This window comes from Phaethon aethereus (genome assembly GCF_964289735.1).
Source record: "Phaethon aethereus genome assembly, chromosome: 7".
NCBI lineage: Eukaryota > Metazoa > Chordata > Aves > Phaethontiformes > Phaethontidae > Phaethon > Phaethon aethereus.
Window position 1 is genome coordinate 20,812,695 of NC_138583.1, and position 20,537 is coordinate 20,833,231.

The following is a 20,537-nucleotide window of genomic DNA, read 5'->3' on the forward strand; positions in this document are numbered from 1 at the left end:
ATTCAGCAATGAAAAGAAAGTTCAAAGTGAGGCATTCCTTTTTGCTGACAAATAAACGCAAAACCGTAAGGCCAGTCTCTCGGCCTGATCTGTATGGACTTCACTGGAGATATACCAGCTGAAGGTCAGATGCATAACAGCATGCAATAAGCCAAAACCCGTGCACCTTCATATCACACGCATCACTGAAGGGGGAGCACTGCTCTAACAAGGTCCACGCACAAGCTTCTCCCTTCCAAGTAAAATACAGCACCCACCAAGATTACATCTAGACCCTTCATGTGGAGAAGCGGCAAATGGATCTGCAGAGAGGGAGAGGTTTCCTCTTTTGTCTTAACAAACGTGTCTCTACACAAACCTGGCCCAGAGATTGTGGTAGGAGATACCTCTGCAAAAGGAGCTTTCCTGCCTTCCCCTCCAGCAGACTTTCGAGGAGCAACCTCAGTGAACGTGGCACGAAATGTGCTTCTATAGGGGGTTCAGTCCTACACTTCTTGAGCAACAAAAGCTGCCAGTGAAGTTCATAGGAATTCAGAGCGTGTGAAAACCTTAAGATCAGGTTCATTGGATAAAATTCATGTTTTGTGATTGAGACACTTCATATCTCACCTCAGCTTAAGTGAAAAGGTTGAAAAGACTTTGGATAGCTATGTATGTAATGTAGTATAGAATACAACGCTACCTAGAAAAATGCAACATGCTAACAAAATTAAACCAAATTAATATGCAAACTATGGTTCAATCAACCATTCTGCTTCAATAGTTCTTAAGCAAAGTAACTAATACACATAAACATTACTTTCAGGGAAGTAGTTGTTATTTTTTCAAAATAATCTGTTACAATCTCAAGTGTCTTTCCCCATACTGTCTGAAATTAAAGACTGATCAGTTCTGACAGGTTTCTTATGCCGTTCAGTCCTTCCCATGTCATGTCAGGCACAAACATAAATCTTAAAAAAATGACCTGCAACTTGGGGGTAAAAAAAAGGTGGATTCCTGTACTCCTTTTTCTTTTTTTTTTTTTTTTCCCAATGCCCAGCATGTTTGAAAAAGGATGAAAAACCAGAGACCTTATTTTGTTTTCTTTCAAACACTTGTTTCTTCCCTGATATTTTAGCTTATAAATCCAGATCTCATCTACTCCTTTTTCCTTCCTAATCGACTTACAGAATAGTTGATTAGTTCTTAGTTATATGTTATGAAGAGGTAAAATAGTTTTCAGGTGGACTCCTCAGGACTCTTGATTTCACTGGCAGAAGTGCTGAAGAAGCCAAGCAGAGATGCTGCTGAAGACTCTACACTCACAGCCTATTTCATTAAAAAGGCACTGACCCATTTCTCCATCTTCCAAAGAGACCATCGGCCCACAAATGAGAACCACCTCACAGCAGGGTACAAGCCAGGCAAGAAGTGTTCCATTTAACCAATTAGACCTTCTTTTGGCACAGACAAAAAAAGACAAATGCATTTCCCTCTCAAAATTTAGTGAAAATTTACATTTTGAACTAAAATGTAGTTGTAGCTTCATTACAACTCAGATTCTGATCCCAAATCATTCACACTGATGCAAAGCTGAGTGCGTTCATACCTACACTAATGAGAACGAGGACTTGGACGCACAAGACAGACAGCGCTGAGTGCGTCGGGACAGAAGGGCGCAGGAAAATCTGGGTATTCCTGTCCCCTGGGGCAGGACAGGCAGTTCTGGCTGTAATGCTTTGGTCTGTATTCTGCACTGGGTCAGATCTGTGATCATACTGGTCTCCTCTGGTCTTAATAAACCATGAATCATGCATTTATAAGTAGGGCTGTAGTCAAAAAGGAATTTAGTGATTGTGTAACACCAATTCCTTCTCCAACACTTCTTTTGGCGGGTTTACTGCAGGTCATAAAAAGAACCCTCACCCCTGCCTTTTCAATGCAGATATATAACGTGAGTGATATACGACACATACCTCCATAGGTTTCATGGTAAATCTGCTCATTTGCCTGCAACGAAGTGTAGAACATTGTTAGCTCTTAAGTACACCGGCAGCAAGCAAAGCAAAGTTTATATGTATGAATCAGAGAAAGGAGGTACTGTGACGTGTACCCTTTTAAATCCTTCATGCATGAACGTGTCTCCTCCAGGCACTTCATACTGAAGAATGTCGAGCCCTCGTCTTATGGCTTCCCTTGGGATTAAAAAAAAAAAAAAAACAAAATAAAACAGGAGAAAGTGTTATTAAAAGTTCTTTTTTCATTTGTTGAGATATTCCTGTATCATGGCTAGATTATGCACCCTGTCAATACAGAGTGCGTGCACACCAGCTAAAACACTGGTAAACCCAAGATTTTTCAAAAAGCACAATTTTGCAGCCAAACAGCCATGGGAGCACAAAACTGGACATATGATACAATGTTAGTGTTAACACAGTTTAAGGGTGCAATTCTGTCCCAGCTCCCTCATTCTGGTGTACTGTCAGTCAGGTTAATATTGAATTAAAGCAAATGCCAGATATTAAACTCCGACAAACTGCAGACAGAATAGAATTTAAAAGCTTATGACCCTGTCACAAAAATGGGACAAATAAAAACTCCTTATTCAATCAATCATCAGGACAGCTGGGATAAAGACTTTTCCGTTATAAAAGACAGAGGCCAAAAGATAAGAGAACAGGATGAGAATGATGAGAATTTCCTATCCTAGACCAGGGAATGATCAACCTCCACGGAGCACAGATTGCTCCCTGGTAAGAGCGGGACTTTGATACCATGACCCCCTGTTGCATAGCTTCTTACTCCACAAATACCTGTTAACCAAGAGGATCACTCAGGGAAATTAATAATTTAATTGATCACTGGTCATTAGAAAGCCCTGATCCTTGGCAAAGTTTTCATTATATCAATGGAAAACAAATAAGGCAAATAAGGCACAAATATTCAACAGGCAAGATGTAAGCAGTCCATACATCAGCCCCAGATGCTATGGGGCATCCTTTTTTAAAAAAGATAGTTAAGAGCATCTCTAAGCTCCATTTTGTGATTGGGCATTTTTGGCAGCAAAACCTCAATTACAGAGGAAACAGGAGTCTATGTGGGATGAAAGTAAAATCCGGAGCTGGGATGGGGGATGTCCTTAGGGCAAAAAGGATGTTTTTGCCTTTTCTAAGTATAAAATGAGCTGAAAAGGCACACGTGGTGACCCATACAGAGAACAGGAGTTTGGGAGAGGGAACATTCTAATACCATGTTCAACATATTGGCACAGGGTTCCTGTCTACTTTCCACCTTGCAAAGAACAAATCCACCTGGGAGAAGGATTTGAGCAGGTTTGAGCTCTGTCACCAAGGTACAAGATGGACACCTGAGCCAAAACTCAGTGGAGCCAGAAGGAATGCAAGACCCCTGCGGGGTTTCTGGTTTTGGATGAGGCCCTGGGGTACAAAATGGAGGGGGGGGGGGTGTTATTCTTTCAAGACTGCTCCAGAGCCCCCCCTTATTTATTTGGTACACTGTACTACTGAGGTCCTCTCACACAGACAGAAACAATAGCAAAAGCAAGGGCTTTAAGCCAAAATTAAAAAAAAAATACTTGGAAACACCTCCACGATAGGCCTTTCTGTGCATGAGGCAAATTAGATCCAAAATTATTTGAGTGTTTTATTTGCTTTTTGGGATAGGGTTTTTGGTGGTTTTTGGGTTCTGGTGTTTTTTGTTGAGGGTTTGTTTTTTGGCTTTTGTTTTTTGTTTTTTTTTTAGAGAGGATTTTGTTGCAAAGGTGGCAACAAGAATTTTGATCCAGCCTCAGACTCTCCTTTTCTGAAGAAGCCTGTCGCTTGACTTTGCAAACCGTCTCTGGCATGGGTGCTGCCTGAAGGGTACTGCTCCAGCACCGGGTACGGCCGGCCGCTGGTGTAACGTTCGGGGCTTTGGGTCACCTCAAGGAGAACTGTGGGACTCTCACACAGTCTTTTGCTCATCAGCTGAGGGTCTGAGGTCTCTTACACAAAATCTGCCCTTATTTGGGTAGCTGGGGATAGCGAGGATATACAGGAATCCTCGACTGGAAACGCAGTTTCTCCCAAAAATACCACAATAAAGAACAAGACAGCCCAGCGCTGACTTTCTCTTACAAAGCTGGAAGCAAAATGGTAATGGGAGGCCCAAAGGCCTTCTAAGCCCTCTTCCAGCTGGGAATGGTGGAAAGGATTTCAGTTGGTGCCTGGGTTGGTGCCACACCAAGCACCGAGGTGGACCTCCGAATTCTGGTTGTGAGGCCACTCACTGCTTGAGAGGAGGGATGGAGGCTACTTCTGGATGAAAGCTGTGTGAAGTACTTGCCTGTTTTCCGTTAGTTTCATGACTGTAGTGCCTCGTGAAGAAAAAACGATGAAAGACATCCTCAACATTGGACTGAAACAGAAGAACAAGCCAGATCCACGTCACACACACACATTACTTCAGCAGATTTTCATTTGCTAAGAAGCAGTGAATAAAAAAATGAGTTATATATACATAGCAAATTAAAATATCCCCTTAAGAAAACTTTACCTTATGAACTTCTCAGCTAGGCTTTCCACAAAAGAGTAAATCTCAGTCCAATGATTTCTGACACTTCCAGACCTGTGTACAAAACATAATTGATTACATCAATCTTATTTCACATCGAAATTCCTTGTTCCACTCTGAATTTTAAGCCTGGGCTACTCCAAAGGTGGTTAGGGACACAAATTACATGGAGGTCTATGGAGACGAGGCAGCTAACTCTTGAGGCTTCTACAGCAGCTGTGTTGGAGGCTGTAACAGGGCCATCATGACAAAACCCACTGACTCAAAGAGAAGTAGAAATAGGTCTGAAATGGTTTACCATACAAATTTGAAACAAGTTCAGTAACTCTTCCATCTGCTTTTGTTCCTTTTATAACATAAAATATAAATATTTTCTTCTAGTGTAATTACTTTTATTTGACTTCACTACATCATCTGCTAGCAGATTATTTACTTTCCTAGAGCACAGCTCTGCCCTTGCAGCCACACAGAAAGTCTTGACTGATCTTCTATTCCCTCAGAATGCGTGGGAGAATGTTTGCATGAATTACTGTTTGTTTCAAAAGAGAAAGCTTTTGAAGTAATTCAGAAAGGAAAGGCAGTACTCATAGCTAATTCACTGGGCTAGCATTCTGGACAGTCAATCCCTGGCTCTGTTACAGATTTCTTCTGAAAACTTGGGCAGCTTAGTTCCATGGACAAACTTACACGTTCGTGCTGCTGTTCCCAATATATGAAGCTGCATTACTGGCACTCCCTGGCATTTTTCCTGCTTAGTCTTATATTCTCAGGGACCCCCACAGTCTGCTGGGACTCAGATCACAAACAGAGCCTTGCACGCAGCAACTCTACAGTAAATGATAAGTGATTTCTACCACGTGGATCTAAGCCGTACACTTTCAAGCTATTAAAAAGGCCACAAAGCATGAGAAGCCAATGGTGTTACAAGCCCTGCCGAGGACTGTGGTGTTTATGAAAGAACAGCTCGTTCGCTTTCCTTGCCAGGCAAACTCACGTATCAGGTGTCTTACGCAGAAAGATAACAGAAAACAGCACATACAGCAGGATTGCAGGGGCTTAGACACAGAACTAAAAAAATTCTGAAATTTAACTATGGTAAAGCAGTAGGTTCCCTCTAACTGCTGTTAAACAATTTTCTGTGTAAATGTATAAAAAAGTGACAAAATGATCCTATATTACAATCCTCAGCTCTACTATGGGTTTTCCAAGCAACCCTGTGCCAGTCACTCCCACCTCTGTATGTCAGGTACAGATCAGCATACAGACGCCCACGTCTGCAATACAATATGATGCTGCCTGCCCTGCAACAGTGCTGCTGAAGTGGAGAAGAGCAAAGATAAAGAGACAAGGACCGAAAGGAGACCCCTGAAATAAGCCAGAATAAGCTTGCTCATGTAACCCTGTGCTTTCACGCTGCTCTTCTGGAGAACTGGTCATTCATTCGCAGAACAAACCGGTTATGGAAGAATGAAGAAATTGCCAGGCAGTCTGGCAATTGCCTCTGCAGTCTTCGACCCATGTGTGCTACGCAATGACATGTTTATATATGTGTCACCAGCACCAGTGAAAAGTGCTGGCACTACCAGCAAACGAGCCCTTTTCTCATCATTAAAAAAATAAACCATACTAGTGTGAGGTATGTACTTTAACGACTGCTTTTCCAAAAGGGATTTGAGGCAGTCCAACACCTATAGTTCTCCTGGATCTTTCTGAAAGTCCCAGGCTAAATTTCTAAACATGATGAACTCAAAAAGATTTTCCCTGAATCTATTCAAGATGCATTTACAGCTCCCCAATTCTTTTTCATTCTTCCCCCCCCAGGAGTTGTCACTTTCAGTTTCATTCTGAGCTTGCCATCCCACTTAAATCCAGTTCCTGCAATTTCCAATGGAGTCACTTCCTTACATAGAATGGCCACAGTTTCTCACTTGGAAAAGGCTGGCCTATTTTGGATGAGGTATCAAATTTCTGCTGCCTGCTGCAGAGGCACTAACGTAATCCAAAAAAGAAAGTAATGAATTTTCTTTCTAACAGCAACAAACCACAATTTCCAGTACCTTCTTCAGACCGTCAGAATTACATCTTTTTTCCTCCTTCTTTTTTTAAATCTACCCCTCAGGCAAAGAACAGCTTAGCAAAACAGCCCAGACATCAAAAATTTAAGAAAATCATAAGCCATTAATGGTGGAAAACCATGAAGACTTTTAAAGGGAAAATGCTCGGATAACCTTAATACTATGTATTTCCATGTACTCCGACTATAAATGGAACACCTTCTTGGAAACAGAACAACCAGTGAGACTAAGAGTAACTAGAATTGGCTGTAATAAATTAATAGATGTCCACCACTGAAAAGCTAGGGAGATCTCTGAGGTCTCACGGGAAGCATACTGTGCCCTCAGAGTGCCTGGCTCTACATCGCTGAGCCACAACCCTGTTGAGCAGAGGTCCTTCAGCATGGCAGTGGGTCTCCTCCCCTAGGAAAAATTCTGCACCCACGTGTTGCTTCTCAGCTGGGAAGTGTCAAAGCCGGGCATAAATACCAGCAAGAAAATTCTCATGTTTCAAAATCTCAAATAAGGAGTACCAGTGGTCAGCACTTAATCTCTTCCCTCACCACACTCCTCCAAGCCCAGGTGTCTCATCTCCCTCTGCAAATGATGCCCAAGTGCCACTGACACCAGTCATGTCATACCCTCCACAAACACCAGTGGGGGTGGCCTGACTTACAGAAGAACCTGATTTCCCCTCCCTCCCCCTTAAACTTGCCTCTAAATATCCCTGTTTGTAAAGTCTTTTTATTTGCTGTTTTGTGTGAGCGTGCGTGCGTGTGTGTTCTGGAGGCTTCTGGGGTTTGTCCTGATATAGTTTCATCTGTTGCCCCAGAGGCCTGACCCCCCATCACCAGCAACAGCAGTTTTAATAGCAAATTAAACAAAAAATTTACAACAACAAAATATTTGCTAAACTATATTCTAAGTTGCCAAATACTGTCAAATATCACTCCCAACACCGACAAACAGAAGCTGCCCAAGACTATTGAAAATGCTGATGTACTTCACTGCTTTTGGGATCTTGTCTTTCACACTGTACAATCACTTTTACTGGCAGCATAAACTAAACTGCTGTGCTTCACGGCTGGATCAGACTAGGAGGTTTCTGCCTTGGTTTCCCACAGCAAATAAGGAGGCTCCAAGCATACTCTAAGCACCTTTCTGACCATGCCCAATGCTTGAAAGCCATACTCACTTTTAACTTCGCAGTTACCAAGCCTGGAGAAAGCACGGGGTCTTACAAGTGATGCTCTGCATCACAGGTTATTCTTGAACACCTACACAAAATTATTTTTACAGCAGTTTTGGTGCTTTTGTTGTTTCCCTTCGAACTTTACAGTAACCAAGAACAAGCTCCTGTTCATCTTATACCTATGCTAATCCTATACCTGTGCTAATAGGAGCCTCGGACACAGCTGGCACGTTGTCCCAAAGTGCCATCAGTAAATAAACACAAACAGATTCCTGGCCCAGCCTGTTTGGCCACCAAATGATACACTCCTGTAGGATTTCAGAGGAACTGTGAAGAATTCTGAATAATGAGGAAAGAATAATGAAGCATGGAAAAGACGAGCACTGTGCAGAAAAAGCACTGGGCGTGGGACGCACGCTCATCCGTAACTGGGGGAAGCAACGCAGCCAGGGAATCCTACGTATCCTGCTGTGGAGGTTTGCACCAGTGGATCCACTGAGCCAGTGCTGTGGCTGTCTGCAAAGACAGACCGTGTTACAGATAGACCTATCTTGTTGGCTCGCGCCTTAGAGACGTCCTGCTGTCAGTCATCAGATACCTGGTTCAACTCATCACCTCAATCAAAACGGCCGCCATCACCAAGCCGAGCCCCAGGCTTCATCCCTGCGCTCTCCCCGCTGAAGAAGTCCAGTAAGCCTGACGTTCTCTGCGCGGTACCAAGCCCCACAAGCCAAAGGTCTCTGTGGGTAGTGACCCACAGCTTACAAGCGGTTCGTGTGCCTCGGAGTCAAGCGGGGTGGTGAGGTCTCAGCCCACGGCGGTTACATAATTCCCATGGCAAAGGCAAACGCAACGCAATAAACAGCTGCTGCGGCGGCCGGAGCACGGCAGAAAGTACTTCAGGGCCTGTTTCTGCTGCCGGTTCCACTGGGGTGAACCTGGAGTGGGTCCAGAGAAACAGCAGCATTTTCCCAGGTTCATACCTACGCAACCGAGACCAGAATTAGGACCAAGCAAAGTGAAAAAACCCACAGGAGCCATTTGTTATGAGCGTGCTCCCCACTCCACGAGCCCTGTTCCCATTACACACGAGACAAAGAGAAGAGTCAGCAAACCACAACATAGGAAAGAATGTGCTCCCGGCCTCATCGGGACTCAGCTCGGAGGAGCAGCTGCTGCCGCAGCTCCTGCTGCTGCTGTTTCCCTGAATTTCACATTGCTACCGCTTGACGGGAGGGAAAAAGAGGAGGTCAGTGAGTATTTCTGGGGGTGGAAGGAAGTGATGCGATTGCAAGGCTTGATTTTGCTCCTGCTTACTTTGGAGGGACCACTCCTAGCTTAGCAGAGCTCTGTGTCGGTATAAAAACAGCGAGCACGCTAGAGCCATGCCTACCTCAATCTGAGGTATTTCACTGTCTGTGAAGACAAAGTGTGAGATGGGCTGGAAACCTCCTTGTCTTTCCCAACAGCCTCCCACAGGCGGTGGAAGCCGGAGCCCAGAGACATCAAGCAGCACAAACCTGGCATCTGGGTGCCGCGCTCGGCCCCCCGACTTCAGCAGCCAAGGCCCGGGAGGGCCAGCTGGAGGCTGCCTGTCCCAGGGCAGGCGCGATTCACAGCCACAGCTGAACTCACCGCCAGGAGCCCGTACAGATCAGCCTACCGCAACACACATCAGACCTGCAGCTTAGCAGCGAACGTTAAAAGCCCAGCACTACCCAAACGGTAAACACTTTCATTACCATGTGTACACAGGGAGAAGGTAGAAGGATCCAAAACCTTCCTCCGTGCTGAAAGTGAGAGAGCGAAACCCCTTGAAGATACACAGCTGCCCCTAGGCCTATTCCCCCACCATGCACATTTGCCTCTGTTACAGATTAGCTGAAGGCAGCAATTCCAGAGATCCTGGAGCAAAAAGCTGCCCCGTTATTACTGATGCTGGCTTCAGTTTCAGTATGGTGTCAGGGGAGTACAACACCCATTCGGTTTGCAGGTCCCTGTAAGGCTCTATCCCCTCGAGCTAACGGTGGCCCTGTACCCGGCCCATTGCTCAGAAACGTGGCACTTTGTTGTCGTTATTTGGAGAGCTCTTTGTGGCCACAACCACATTGTAGACAACAGAATTCTTGCACATGGCTAATAACGGCTCTGCAATAAAAGCAAACCCTGGGGCATCTAGTTTGTTGTGGTTTCAGACACGCACAGGCGTGTTCATCCACCCCTCTGCTCCCTTCTGAGCCAGCGGGGCATTCAAAGCGACAAGAATCCTCCTCTCCCAAACAATGCTTCTTGCAAGCATGGAAGGGACCTTGACTGGGTGATTCATCCAGGCAAGGAAGGACTAGTTTACATTATCTGCTCCAGAGGCAATTAGAAACGCTGGCAGAGACAGCCATTCTGAGACGGTCCTTGCTTCAGAGTGCCGGCAACATTAATGGGCAAGACAGGGGTTGGAATGGGGAGGGGAAGATGTGGAGAAGTGACTGGAAAACGGATTTTAGTCCTAGGCCGGCACCCCAAGCCCAGGACCCAAAGTACTTGAATCCAAAAGGTTTCATAACCAAAACCATTAATTTTTATAGATAGCTTTTCTCCTGTAAAACTACGTCTGCAGCAACATTACAGACTTCTGTAAGTCATGCTTCAAAACACTGCCCTTTGCTCCTACAGTAATCCAACTAATCCACAAGTCCTGTCCACCTGGTGCTATAGCTCTCGCTATGTCCCCAGCCAACAAAAGAGCGCAAAGTGAAATTCAGAAGCCGTGCTCAGACTGCATCCAACCACTTCAGGTCTCCCTGCAAAGCTCCAGAGTTGCTCTGAGCAGCATCAGGGCTGGAAGACCCACTCTGAGCATCCCGGTCCTCTTCAGCACAATGCAGGGAGCAAAGCAGGGCGCTCAATCCCAGTCACGCTGCAGCACTCTTAACAAGGTGGAAAGGATAGCCAGGAGCAGGAAGATACAACTCTTGAGCTGTGAACAACTCACAGGAGTCAATTGATCTTCTCTGCATTTGAGACGAAAAGCTTCAGTCCTACTACGTCTCATACAAACTCACAATTCACGCCGGCGCTTGGCCTGCAAGCTCAGACAAAAGTAATGAAATTCTCAATCACTGAGCGCACGCAAACAAAAATCCTAGGTCAGTGGGAATCTTATGGTTTACTTCCTTGGCTCAAGCCCCAAATAAATCAGATTTAGTTACATGCATAAATAGACTGCAAATGACAAGCTGCCACGGCTTTTTCTTCCTGTTAACTGTACATGTTTTATGTTGAATAACCACTACCCATTAGCTTTTCCTTGTGTTGTACAAAGATTTGGGCGGGGGGGGGAGGCAGAGGGGAGGAGAATTGGTTTTCGTGAATATTTTTTTCCTGCCAAATGGCAAATCTGGCAGAATAATATCAGACAAAATACAAACAAATAAAACCTGGTTCCAATAACATAGGTATGTCTGAAGCTGAATGAAAATTTGCTTTGGAACATTCCAAGCAATTATACCTTGTTGTAAGAAAATCGCAAGCACCGGCTGCGATATAACCACAACAAAGAAAGATGCAAAGGCAAAATCCAACAGATTATGTTTTGAAAACAGTAAAGAATATTGCTTACAGGCAGCTGGAGAGCATGAGAGGTGTCATGTAGATGATGTGGTTACATTCAAAGGAGAAAAAAAAAAACTCAGACAGCAAAGGAGGAAGACGGATAGACACAACCATTTTTAAATATACATGCATAGTAATCAATGCCCTTTAAGGAACAAAGCTGATACTTTTGTTCAGACAGAAACTCCTCTCAATCTCAACGGGCAGCTGACCTGCATCAGGGTCCCACACCTTTCGATGAAGTCTGGCTGCAGTAGGTAGGCAGTCTCGCTTACAGAAGAGGGAGTTCAGCAGCGGTTTAAGTCAGTCAATACAAGATGTGCAAATGCAATTAAGTGACAGAACATATGTTCAGGCATTTATCTTTGCCAGCAGTCTGATTTCCAACCACAACAATGCCGATAGACACACCCTTCCCCTCCTCACACGCTGCGCACAGAACAGCATCAGACCGAGACAGTGCAGAGAAAGAAGCCACAGAAGTTCCTACAGGTCCAGCTCCATCCTAACACTCTTGGGCTGGGACTATGTGGGTGCTGGAAGAGAGGCAGAGGGCTACAGTGAGAGCCTAAGGCCAAAAATACTTGCTCTCACCAGTACATGTAATTCATGAGTGCTAAATTCATTCAAATCATCGGCAAGGAAATCATGGGAGGGCAAAATGTGTTTACCAAACTACCATCTTTATTTTAAATATGGCATGTTGTGAAAAAACAAGGTATGTGGAGACTAGCAATTCACTGTAGTTGCCTTAAAATGCTAAAAGCTGGCCCAAAATAGCAGCTCCTGAAATGCCTTTTGTTCTGATGTCTTTTTGGCTTGCCTGAAGTGAATTAAGAAGTATCATAGAATAGTTCGGATTGGAAGGGACCTTTAAAGGCCATCTAGTCCAACCCCCCTGCCATGAGTAGGGACATCTTCAACTAGATCAGGTTGCTCAGAGCCCCGTCCAGCCTGACCTGGAATGTTTTCAGGGATGGGGCATCTACCATCTCTCATTGTGAAAAAGTTCTCCTTCATACCTAGTCTAAATCTGCCCTCTTTTAGTTTAAAACCATTACCCCTTGCCCTATCTCAACAGACCCTGCCAAAAAGTCTGTCCCCATCTTTCGTACAAGCCCTCTTTAAGTACTGGCAGGCTGCAATAAGGTCTCCCCGGAGCCGTCTCTTATCCAGGCTGTACAACCCCAACTCTCTCAGCCTGTCCTCATAGGAGAGGTGCTCCATGCCTCTCAGCATTTCTGTGGCCTCCTCTGGACCCTCTCCAACAGGTCCATGTCTTTCCTGTGCTGAGGGCTCCAGAGCTGGACGCAGGACTCCAGGTGGGGTCTCACCAGAGCGGAGTAGAGGGGCAGAATCACCTCCCTCAACCTGCGGACCACGCTGCTTTTGGTGCAGCCCAGGACACAGTTGGCCTTCTGGGCTGTGAGCGCTCATTGCTGGTTCATGTTCAGCTTTTCATCTGCCAGCACGCCCAAGTCCTTCTTGGGCAGGGCTGCTCTTGATCCCTTCATTCCCCAGCCTGTAGCAATCTGTGTCCCTCCTGCCGCCTTCCTCCCCCACAAAAATGGCATTTCAAGGGGACGTTGGGGAGGGGGACACAGACACAAAAACCAAAACCAGGAAGCAGATGGGACAGGGTAGGTAATTTCCCATCTAATCAGAGGTTGTGCTTTTCCCCATCAGCTCCCTACCAGTGACACTCGCCTCTGGAGCAAGGCTTACCAAGTTTAAAGAGAGGCAGCTGGAAAATGGATTACAAGTGCGAGGCTGGCCACATTGTAGTGATGTCTTTATCAAAGTTGCTGTTGACAGGGATGCTCTTGGGACCACAGGAGATGAAGCAAAACTGATGTGAAGGGCAATATTGTTGTGGGCCCGAGAGACCTGAGTACCATGAAGAGCGAGTACCCAGAAGTTCAGAGGGAAGATAAGGAGTGGAGAAAGGATAGTTAGGCCAGCCTCCCCCCAAAAAAAGAGTTATAATCACTGCTCTAAAAGAAAAGCAGCCAGGGCCTTACTCAAGACATTTGCGCTGCCATGGTCTGTGCTGTGGAAAAACAAAACTAAACAAAAAAAACCCAAAACACAAACATTTTCCCAAGGCTGTGCAGCTCATTTTTCCTCAAAATCTAAGCAATTTCTTAGCAAACATCCCAGCAGGAAAAATGAGAAAATACTTTTGACTACCAACATTCTCCCCGCCCCCCATTTCCCATCCTGTCCTACAGTCAAAAAATAATCAAAAAGATTTCTTCGTATTTGGTAAATATAAAACACAGACAGCTCTGCAGCTCAGATCTGTCATGTCAAGCATCGCCAGCAGCAGATATTTATGGCAGTTGTAAGTCCTTACTTTAAAAGGGTTTCTATTTGTTGCACTAATAAACAATCATAACGATGCTACCAGGCACTGTTATAATTAGAAAACACTAGAGGTCAGTCATCCTTTCTGCTGTGCAAGTGCATTTCAATACGATTACAAACAACAGCTGGATGTTAACAGAAAGGCAAGGATGAAAGGGAGTTATTTACACACTCAAGCACAAGGATGCCGCTACAAGACCTGATAGCCAAGCAATCAGATCCCGAAGAGGACCTGTCCTCAGCAATTTGGGATGGGAGTGAACCAAATTCTTCACGCACCTGGACAACCAAACCAAATGAAGCAACCAAAGCAAGAGAGAGCTACTTAACTATCCATTATGTTGGTCTTAAAAGCTATACAAGTTTGAAGGTAAACATGCTACCTTTGACATCACATGTGGCTTGATCTTATTACCACATGCCACAGGAGAGACAGGTATGCCAACTACACTGTATACTGCCTTACCTCATGCAGAGGGAGTGACTTAGCTGCAAACCGAAAAATTTCTGCTGCTTCAGTATTATACTTTAACGTCTTCCACTACACCTCCAAATAAGCTCAAGCCTGCATAACTGGTAAAGTATGACATACAGACAGCACACGATGGCAGACTCTAGGCAGCTGCCTCTGCAGCCAGCAAACACCCAATTCTCCTAGCTTCAAGAGATTTGCTCATTTAAGCATCCCCAGAGACGAGGTAGTCCTAACGTGGCACCGGCACGGTCAGACAATCCCAAGGAGGATGGTGGCAGGTCTCCCTCTCACACATGCTGCTTTTCCCTTTTGCCATGCCAGCTGCTTGGGCATCCAAGGCTTAGTTCCACTGCTCTGATCTTACCCATCCCACGGAGTTAACATAACGGGCTGCAGTCAACTTCATGCAGAGAAAAACTGTAAGAAATCAGTGAGTTTCTTTTTCTAATTGGCAGCATATATATTATACCAATAACTTCACCGGCAGATGATCTTTCCCATCTGATGGTTGTTGCCTGCAGGATTAAATCCCCACAGACTTTGCCTGGCAGAATGCAAAGTAAAAATCATGCCCCAATAAAGTCATTGCAGTAACACACAGTGCTTACATACATAAGGAGAAAGGTTTGTCGTCGTCTTCCAATTTGCCTCCTACTGATGTGAGATTACATCTTTCTATGAAGAAACAAAGAAGCGGATTTAAAGTAATTTTGGTTCACCCAGGCTGACTTTAGAGATGGGGCCTGTCATTCAGCTAAAGAGCGTGCTACAGGGTCGCAGGATTAAAGCCTGGAGTTTTCGCAGAGCCAGCGCTTCAATCCCGTTGTCAGACAGCTAATTAAGACTGAATGTATCTAACTCCAGACTGGCAAGGCACCAATGAAGGGTGGAAATCCCCCGGCCATGTGGGGCTACTCTGTGTGTACAGGGCTGGGTTTTTCTGGGGATTCTCCCATTAGAAATTAGAGCCAGAATTCTTCCAAGATATGTATCAGCATGGATCCAATTAAAAAAAAAAAAAATGCATCCACTGCATTTTCAGAGTTGACCAGTTGCTTCTGATTGGCTTCCTGCTTTCTCCCTTACCAGGAATACCCCAACCCTTCTCAACACTAATGGAATACCCAGATCCTTCCTGATGAACTGTCCAAAGATCCAGAACCTATCCACTCAGTCAACTCTCCCTGCCTCCATAAAGCTGCTTGTGCTGTGCCAGATGTCACAGAGTACAGCTGGGACTAAATATACCCTCAGCCAGCATGGGACCTATGGCTCCTAAGATCTGGCCCTCTTAATATTACCCATATGGATTGTAATGCAATCTCATTGAGGCCAAAAGCAGCTTTGCCACCACATTGTCACAGACTTGGTAGAAGCAGGGGTGGATTCGAACACCACTCGGGCCCAAGTAGCGTTTACTACAGCTTTTTACCAAAGAGGAACCCTTTGGTGTAACTCTCAAAGGTTAATGCAACTGAAACCACAGAGAACTTTCCCACTAGAACCAAAGTGCATGACTTTTACTTCAACCATAATCAGGTCCAGTCTCCAGTGGATCACTGTACTGAGTGGATAGCACCTGAGCCAAGATACAAGACCTGCAGCCCGCTAAAAGAAAACTTATGATTTCATGTCCACAATACTGAGGAGGAACTTGCTTACACAAACAACTTCCTATTGCTTGACATAACAGTAACTCTGAGCAAATCACTCTCTTCTCTGTCTTGATTACCCCAAATACAACGTGAGTGATAACAGCCATCACCCCAGTAGAGATCAGTGCTTTCTGATCTACAGATGAAAAGCAGCATAGAAGCACAGTGTGGTGATCGCTAGGGGTACACAATGCCATTGTAAACAAGGAAATTGCACTGTAGAAGACAAGTATCATGCCATGGAGAGAACCCATACTGCAATCACCAACATCTGTTGTTACAGGGAATTTAATACGGGAAGTGAGCATAACAACAGTACCAGTCAAATCTTGAAAGCCTGGCGAGAATGAATTTGAGAATTAACAATAGCCCCCCACAGAGCTCTTTCTAGACACGAAGGTTACTTCAGGAACAAGTTCTTAGTGAAAGAAAACAAAACAATGACCACATGGTGTGTTGATGTGTTAATGCATCTTTTAGAAAGGCAGAATGTCTTTGGTCTTCAGATCCTTTTGCTCTAAAAACAGAATTACTACTTAATGATACTTTTTTCTTCTTCTTGAATATAGGAATACACTGGCTCCTGGGTGACAGTGGCTTTTTGCCTCATGCAGGCTGTGCAGAAGGCCTGATGGACTGAACAGTTCTCCCAAATGGGAAACAGCACAATGCAGACTTCATGCAGACTTCATACCAGGCTTGTGGGTAAGAATCACAAAGACAAGGCTTCTGTCTTTCATAATACCACACACATAACCTAGGATGTATTAGATAACAGAACCATCCCACTGAGTATATGTGTAAGACTAACAATTTACTCCCTGAGTTTAACCCGTGGCTGTCAAGCTGGAGCAGTGCACCAGGAGAAACAGAAATTTGTGCCTTCTGAAAAACACCTGTGGGTGCACTAGTTTACCATTCACTTTGCTAGTGCTTGCTATAACATGCCTATAAATGTGAGCTTAACCACACCCTCTGGCCATACCTAAAGCAGGCTAACATAGTATTAAAGTATTTGCCAACCTATTTTAATAGATGTAACGCAAACACAGGTTTAGATCATTATGAAGAAGTTAAATAGGCAGGTTTTATAAAACCTTACCGTCAGTCTGAAAAAAAGCAACAACTACATACAAGCAGTCTAGTCTTAACTCTAGGTAGGTCTGCACAGACCTGGTGCTGCTAAACCCCACAGGTGACATCTCGGCGCTTAGCCCAAGTCTTGACACCAAACTCCAGGGGTGCTGGGGGCACTGACCAACATCCCCTCAAAATCCAATGCTCACAGCCCACACACCACACGCTACAACCTGAAGGCGACCCAATTTCCGGGATTTGCATGTGCAACTAACCCAGGACAAAGCACAGTGCTCCCCTAGATGCTCCGCTTGGGAAACGTGCAAGTTTTGGGGAGCAAAAATAGGGACCATGCCGCACACGTCATGTTTGGCACACGGGGAGGTGAGGGGAAGGCAGCCGAGGGAACGGGGCTGCAAGGAAGCACTGAAGGGGGAATAAACGTTTTTAAATGCGACTGTCACTTACTTATCCAGGACGAAGTAGAGATCAAAGGCACCGTGACAGGAGCGCTGCTCTTCTTGCTCTTCCTCCTCCTCCGGCCGGGCGCAGGAGGTTAGGCTCCCCACTGCCAGCAAGCAGCAGCACAAAAATGCTGCTTTCTCCACGCCGCTCCTGCAACTCGCCATCTTTTCCTTTCCTTAATTCTTCCTCCTCCCCCAGTCTCCCTCTCTCGCTGCAGACCTTACGGGCTCTTCGGAAGCACCGAGGGCGGCGTGGGAGGGAGAAAAGAAAAAAAAAAAATCGCTAACTTCAAGATCTGTGCTCTGCCCCGCGGGCTCAAGGCAGCCCTGCCCGCCGGGCGCCGGACTGCTGGCTCAGGACAGGGGGCTGAGCCCGGCCGGATGGTCCCCGGAGCCCCGTCCCCATGCCCCGCCGCCCCGGCGGCTGCCCCGAGCGGCTCAGCCCCGTCCTGCGCGGAGGGGAGCGGCTCCTCTCGCAAGGGCCGGCGGCAGGAAGGGGCAGAGGGAGGGGAACGGGGGGCGGGAGACAGGATCTTATGGGGGAAAAGTTGAACTGGGACTTTCCTGTTCCGGGATACCGCGGGGGGGAAAGGCTGCTGCGAGGCGGGGACCGAGGTTAGGGACCGCTGCGCCCCGGACCCGCCGCCCCCGCGGGCACAGGGCGGGCGGGCGTCCCTCCCTCCTTCCCGGGCTGCCCGCGGGGCGCCTGGCAGCCGCAGCGGGGAAGGGAGCGCGGCCGCCCCTGCGCGCTGCTCCGCAGAGGCGGCTCCGCGCCGGTTGCCCCCGGGGCAGGGCAGCGGGGGAAGGGACCGGGGTGCTCCGCCGCCGGCGGGAGGGAGGGAGAGCGGGCTGTCCGGCCCAGGGCAGGGGCAGCCCGGCCGCTCTCCGTGGCATCGCAGGCTCAGGGAGCGGCGGGGACCCTGAGGTGCCTGGCGCCTCAGCCGCCCAGCTGTGGGGCCCTCAGCACGGGAAAGACATGGACCTGTTGGAGAGAGTCCAGAGGAGGCCACAGAAATGCTCAGAGGCATGGAGCACCTCTCCTGTGAGGACAGGCTGAGAGAGTTGGGTGTGTTCAGCCTGGAGAAGAGACGGCTCCGGGGAGACCTTATTGCAGCCTGTCAGTACTTAAAGAGGGCTTGTAAGAAAGATGGGGACAGACTTTTTGGCAGGGTCTGTTGAGATAGGGCAAGGGGTAATGGTTTTAAACTAAAAGAGGGCAGATTTAGACTAGATATGAAGGAGAACTTTTTCACAATGAGGGTGGTGAAACACTGGCACAGGTTGCCCAGAGAGATGGTAGATGCCCCATCCCTGAAAACATTCCAGGTCAGGCTGGACGGGGCTCTGAGCAACCTGATCTAGTTGAAGATGTCCCTACTCATGGCAGGGGGGTTGGACTAGATGGCCTTTAAAGGTCCCTTCCAATCCGAACTATTCTATGATACTTCTTAATTCACTTCAGGCAAGCCAAAAAGACATCAGAACAAAAAGAGACGGCGCGATTGGGGCACTTGTGAAAAATTTAATTGCAGGAGATAAGTGCAATTAAAAATGTTATTTTCTGGGGGCGGGTGTATGGGCAGGTTTTAACGACCCTCTCATGCCACAGCAAATTGTTTCTCCTCCGTGTCGAAAAACCTCCAGCCTTAGTTTACTCACAGTGGAGTCTGCACACATCCTTGCAGGCAATGAGTAATGATGAAATGAAATCTCTTAACGGAGGCTTTGCACAGTAGCTTAATCGCTCCCCGCCTGATACACACAGGTTACAAAGCACGGCCCCTAAAGAGCTGACCCAGCTCATCTGGATGCGGTCTCCACAGTTTGATTAGTGGCTTCCAGCCGCTTCCCCCTCCCCCACAACCTTTGCAGCCCCTAATTAATGAAAAGAGCCACGGGGAGAGATGCGAGCAGAGTCACTTTGCATGACAGAGTGGGGACTAGACGTTTCTCTCTCTTTCTGCGGGGGGAGGCTTTTGAACGCGAGTCAAGGTGGAGGGAATCCATTCCTTGTGGGGTGCTGGCACGCTGCGCCATCGGGCAGTAGCCCGCCCCGAACACCCATCGCTTCGCCGGGGTTCTCTCCATCCGGGGAGCCGAGCGGTAACGCTCCGGCCAGGAGCCGCCCTTACGTGCCAACAGCAAAAAGTGACACCTCCTCTCCCCGACTACGCTGGTACCCGGGGGGCGCAGGGCCCACCCGCGCGGGGCTCAGCCCGCTGTCCTGCAGCGAGGCGCTGGAAGGGCCGCGGCGTGCGAGGTGTTTCTCCGCGGCTCACGGCAGCTCCGTCCCGGGCCCCGCCTGCTCCACGGCAGCGGTGCGGCTCCACCGGGAGGCGGCGGGATGCCCCCACGCAGCCGGCCGGCCCTTTCCCTCTGCGCCCGACAAGGACACGCGGGGACGCGGCGCGCCTGCCCTTGCCGCGCAGAGCTCCTTCCCCGGCGGACCCGGTGCCCCCTCCAGCAGCCCTTCGCGTGTTTTGCGCGGCGTCGGTTGCCGCCCGAAAGTCTGAAACAAAGTTTGCGTTGCGGGGAAAGCATCTCGGTTTCAGTTCCCTGTTCCTGTGCCGGACGAGTTCAGAACATCCAACCGCGGCGGTTGCCGGGGACTTAGCAAGAAAAGATTAGAGGGTGAGCGGGTTTGCAGCCCGCTCGCCCAGCTTCAACTATGCGCAGCTCGAATTCGAAAGCACTGCTTGAGCTAACCACTTTAAACGGTTTTTGTGCATTGGCCAGTTGAGACCCAGCGATTACTTAGATCATGGAGAAATACAAGAAACCCACATCCTCCCTGGCGACATTCACAAAAAATGAGCAAGCGGCTGCTGGGCAGCAGGAATCCCCCTTCCTCCTGCTCCGCCGGGCTTCGGCCTCGACGGTGCCCACTAGCGTCCGCAGCCTCCGCGGACCCCGGGAGCCGCGGCCCCGGCCGCGCGTCCCGGCCGCCACCGCTACCCCCTGCCCCAAGCAGCCGTCCTCCCCCACAGCCACCGCGACCCTTCAAAACGAGATAAAGGTGCGGATAGCTTCAGATTGCCTCGGTGCTTCGTGAATGTCCGATTGTTTCGTAAAATAAGGCGACAGACTTCAAGG

The 20,537-nt window shown here is 47.5% G+C and overlaps 1 protein-coding gene across 1 annotated transcript in view; it reads right to left on the reverse strand.

Moving 5' to 3' along the window:
• ANTXRL (ANTXR like) overlaps positions 1–18,288 on the reverse strand; it is a 59,068-nt gene extending 40,780 nt beyond the window's left edge. The window contains exons 1-5 of the mRNA XM_082002167.1: positions 17,449–18,288; positions 4,534–4,605; positions 4,324–4,395; positions 2,093–2,174; positions 1,956–1,989 (exon numbers count right to left, since the gene is read on the reverse strand). Coding sequence (XP_081858293.1) covers positions 1,956–1,989; positions 2,093–2,174; positions 4,324–4,395; positions 4,534–4,605; positions 17,449–17,609 — 421 coding nt within the window. The 5' untranslated portion in view covers positions 17,610–18,288. The remainder of the gene's footprint in view (positions 1–1,955; positions 1,990–2,092; positions 2,175–4,323; positions 4,396–4,533; positions 4,606–17,448) is intronic.
• Between the last annotated feature and the right edge of the window lie 2,249 nt (positions 18,289–20,537).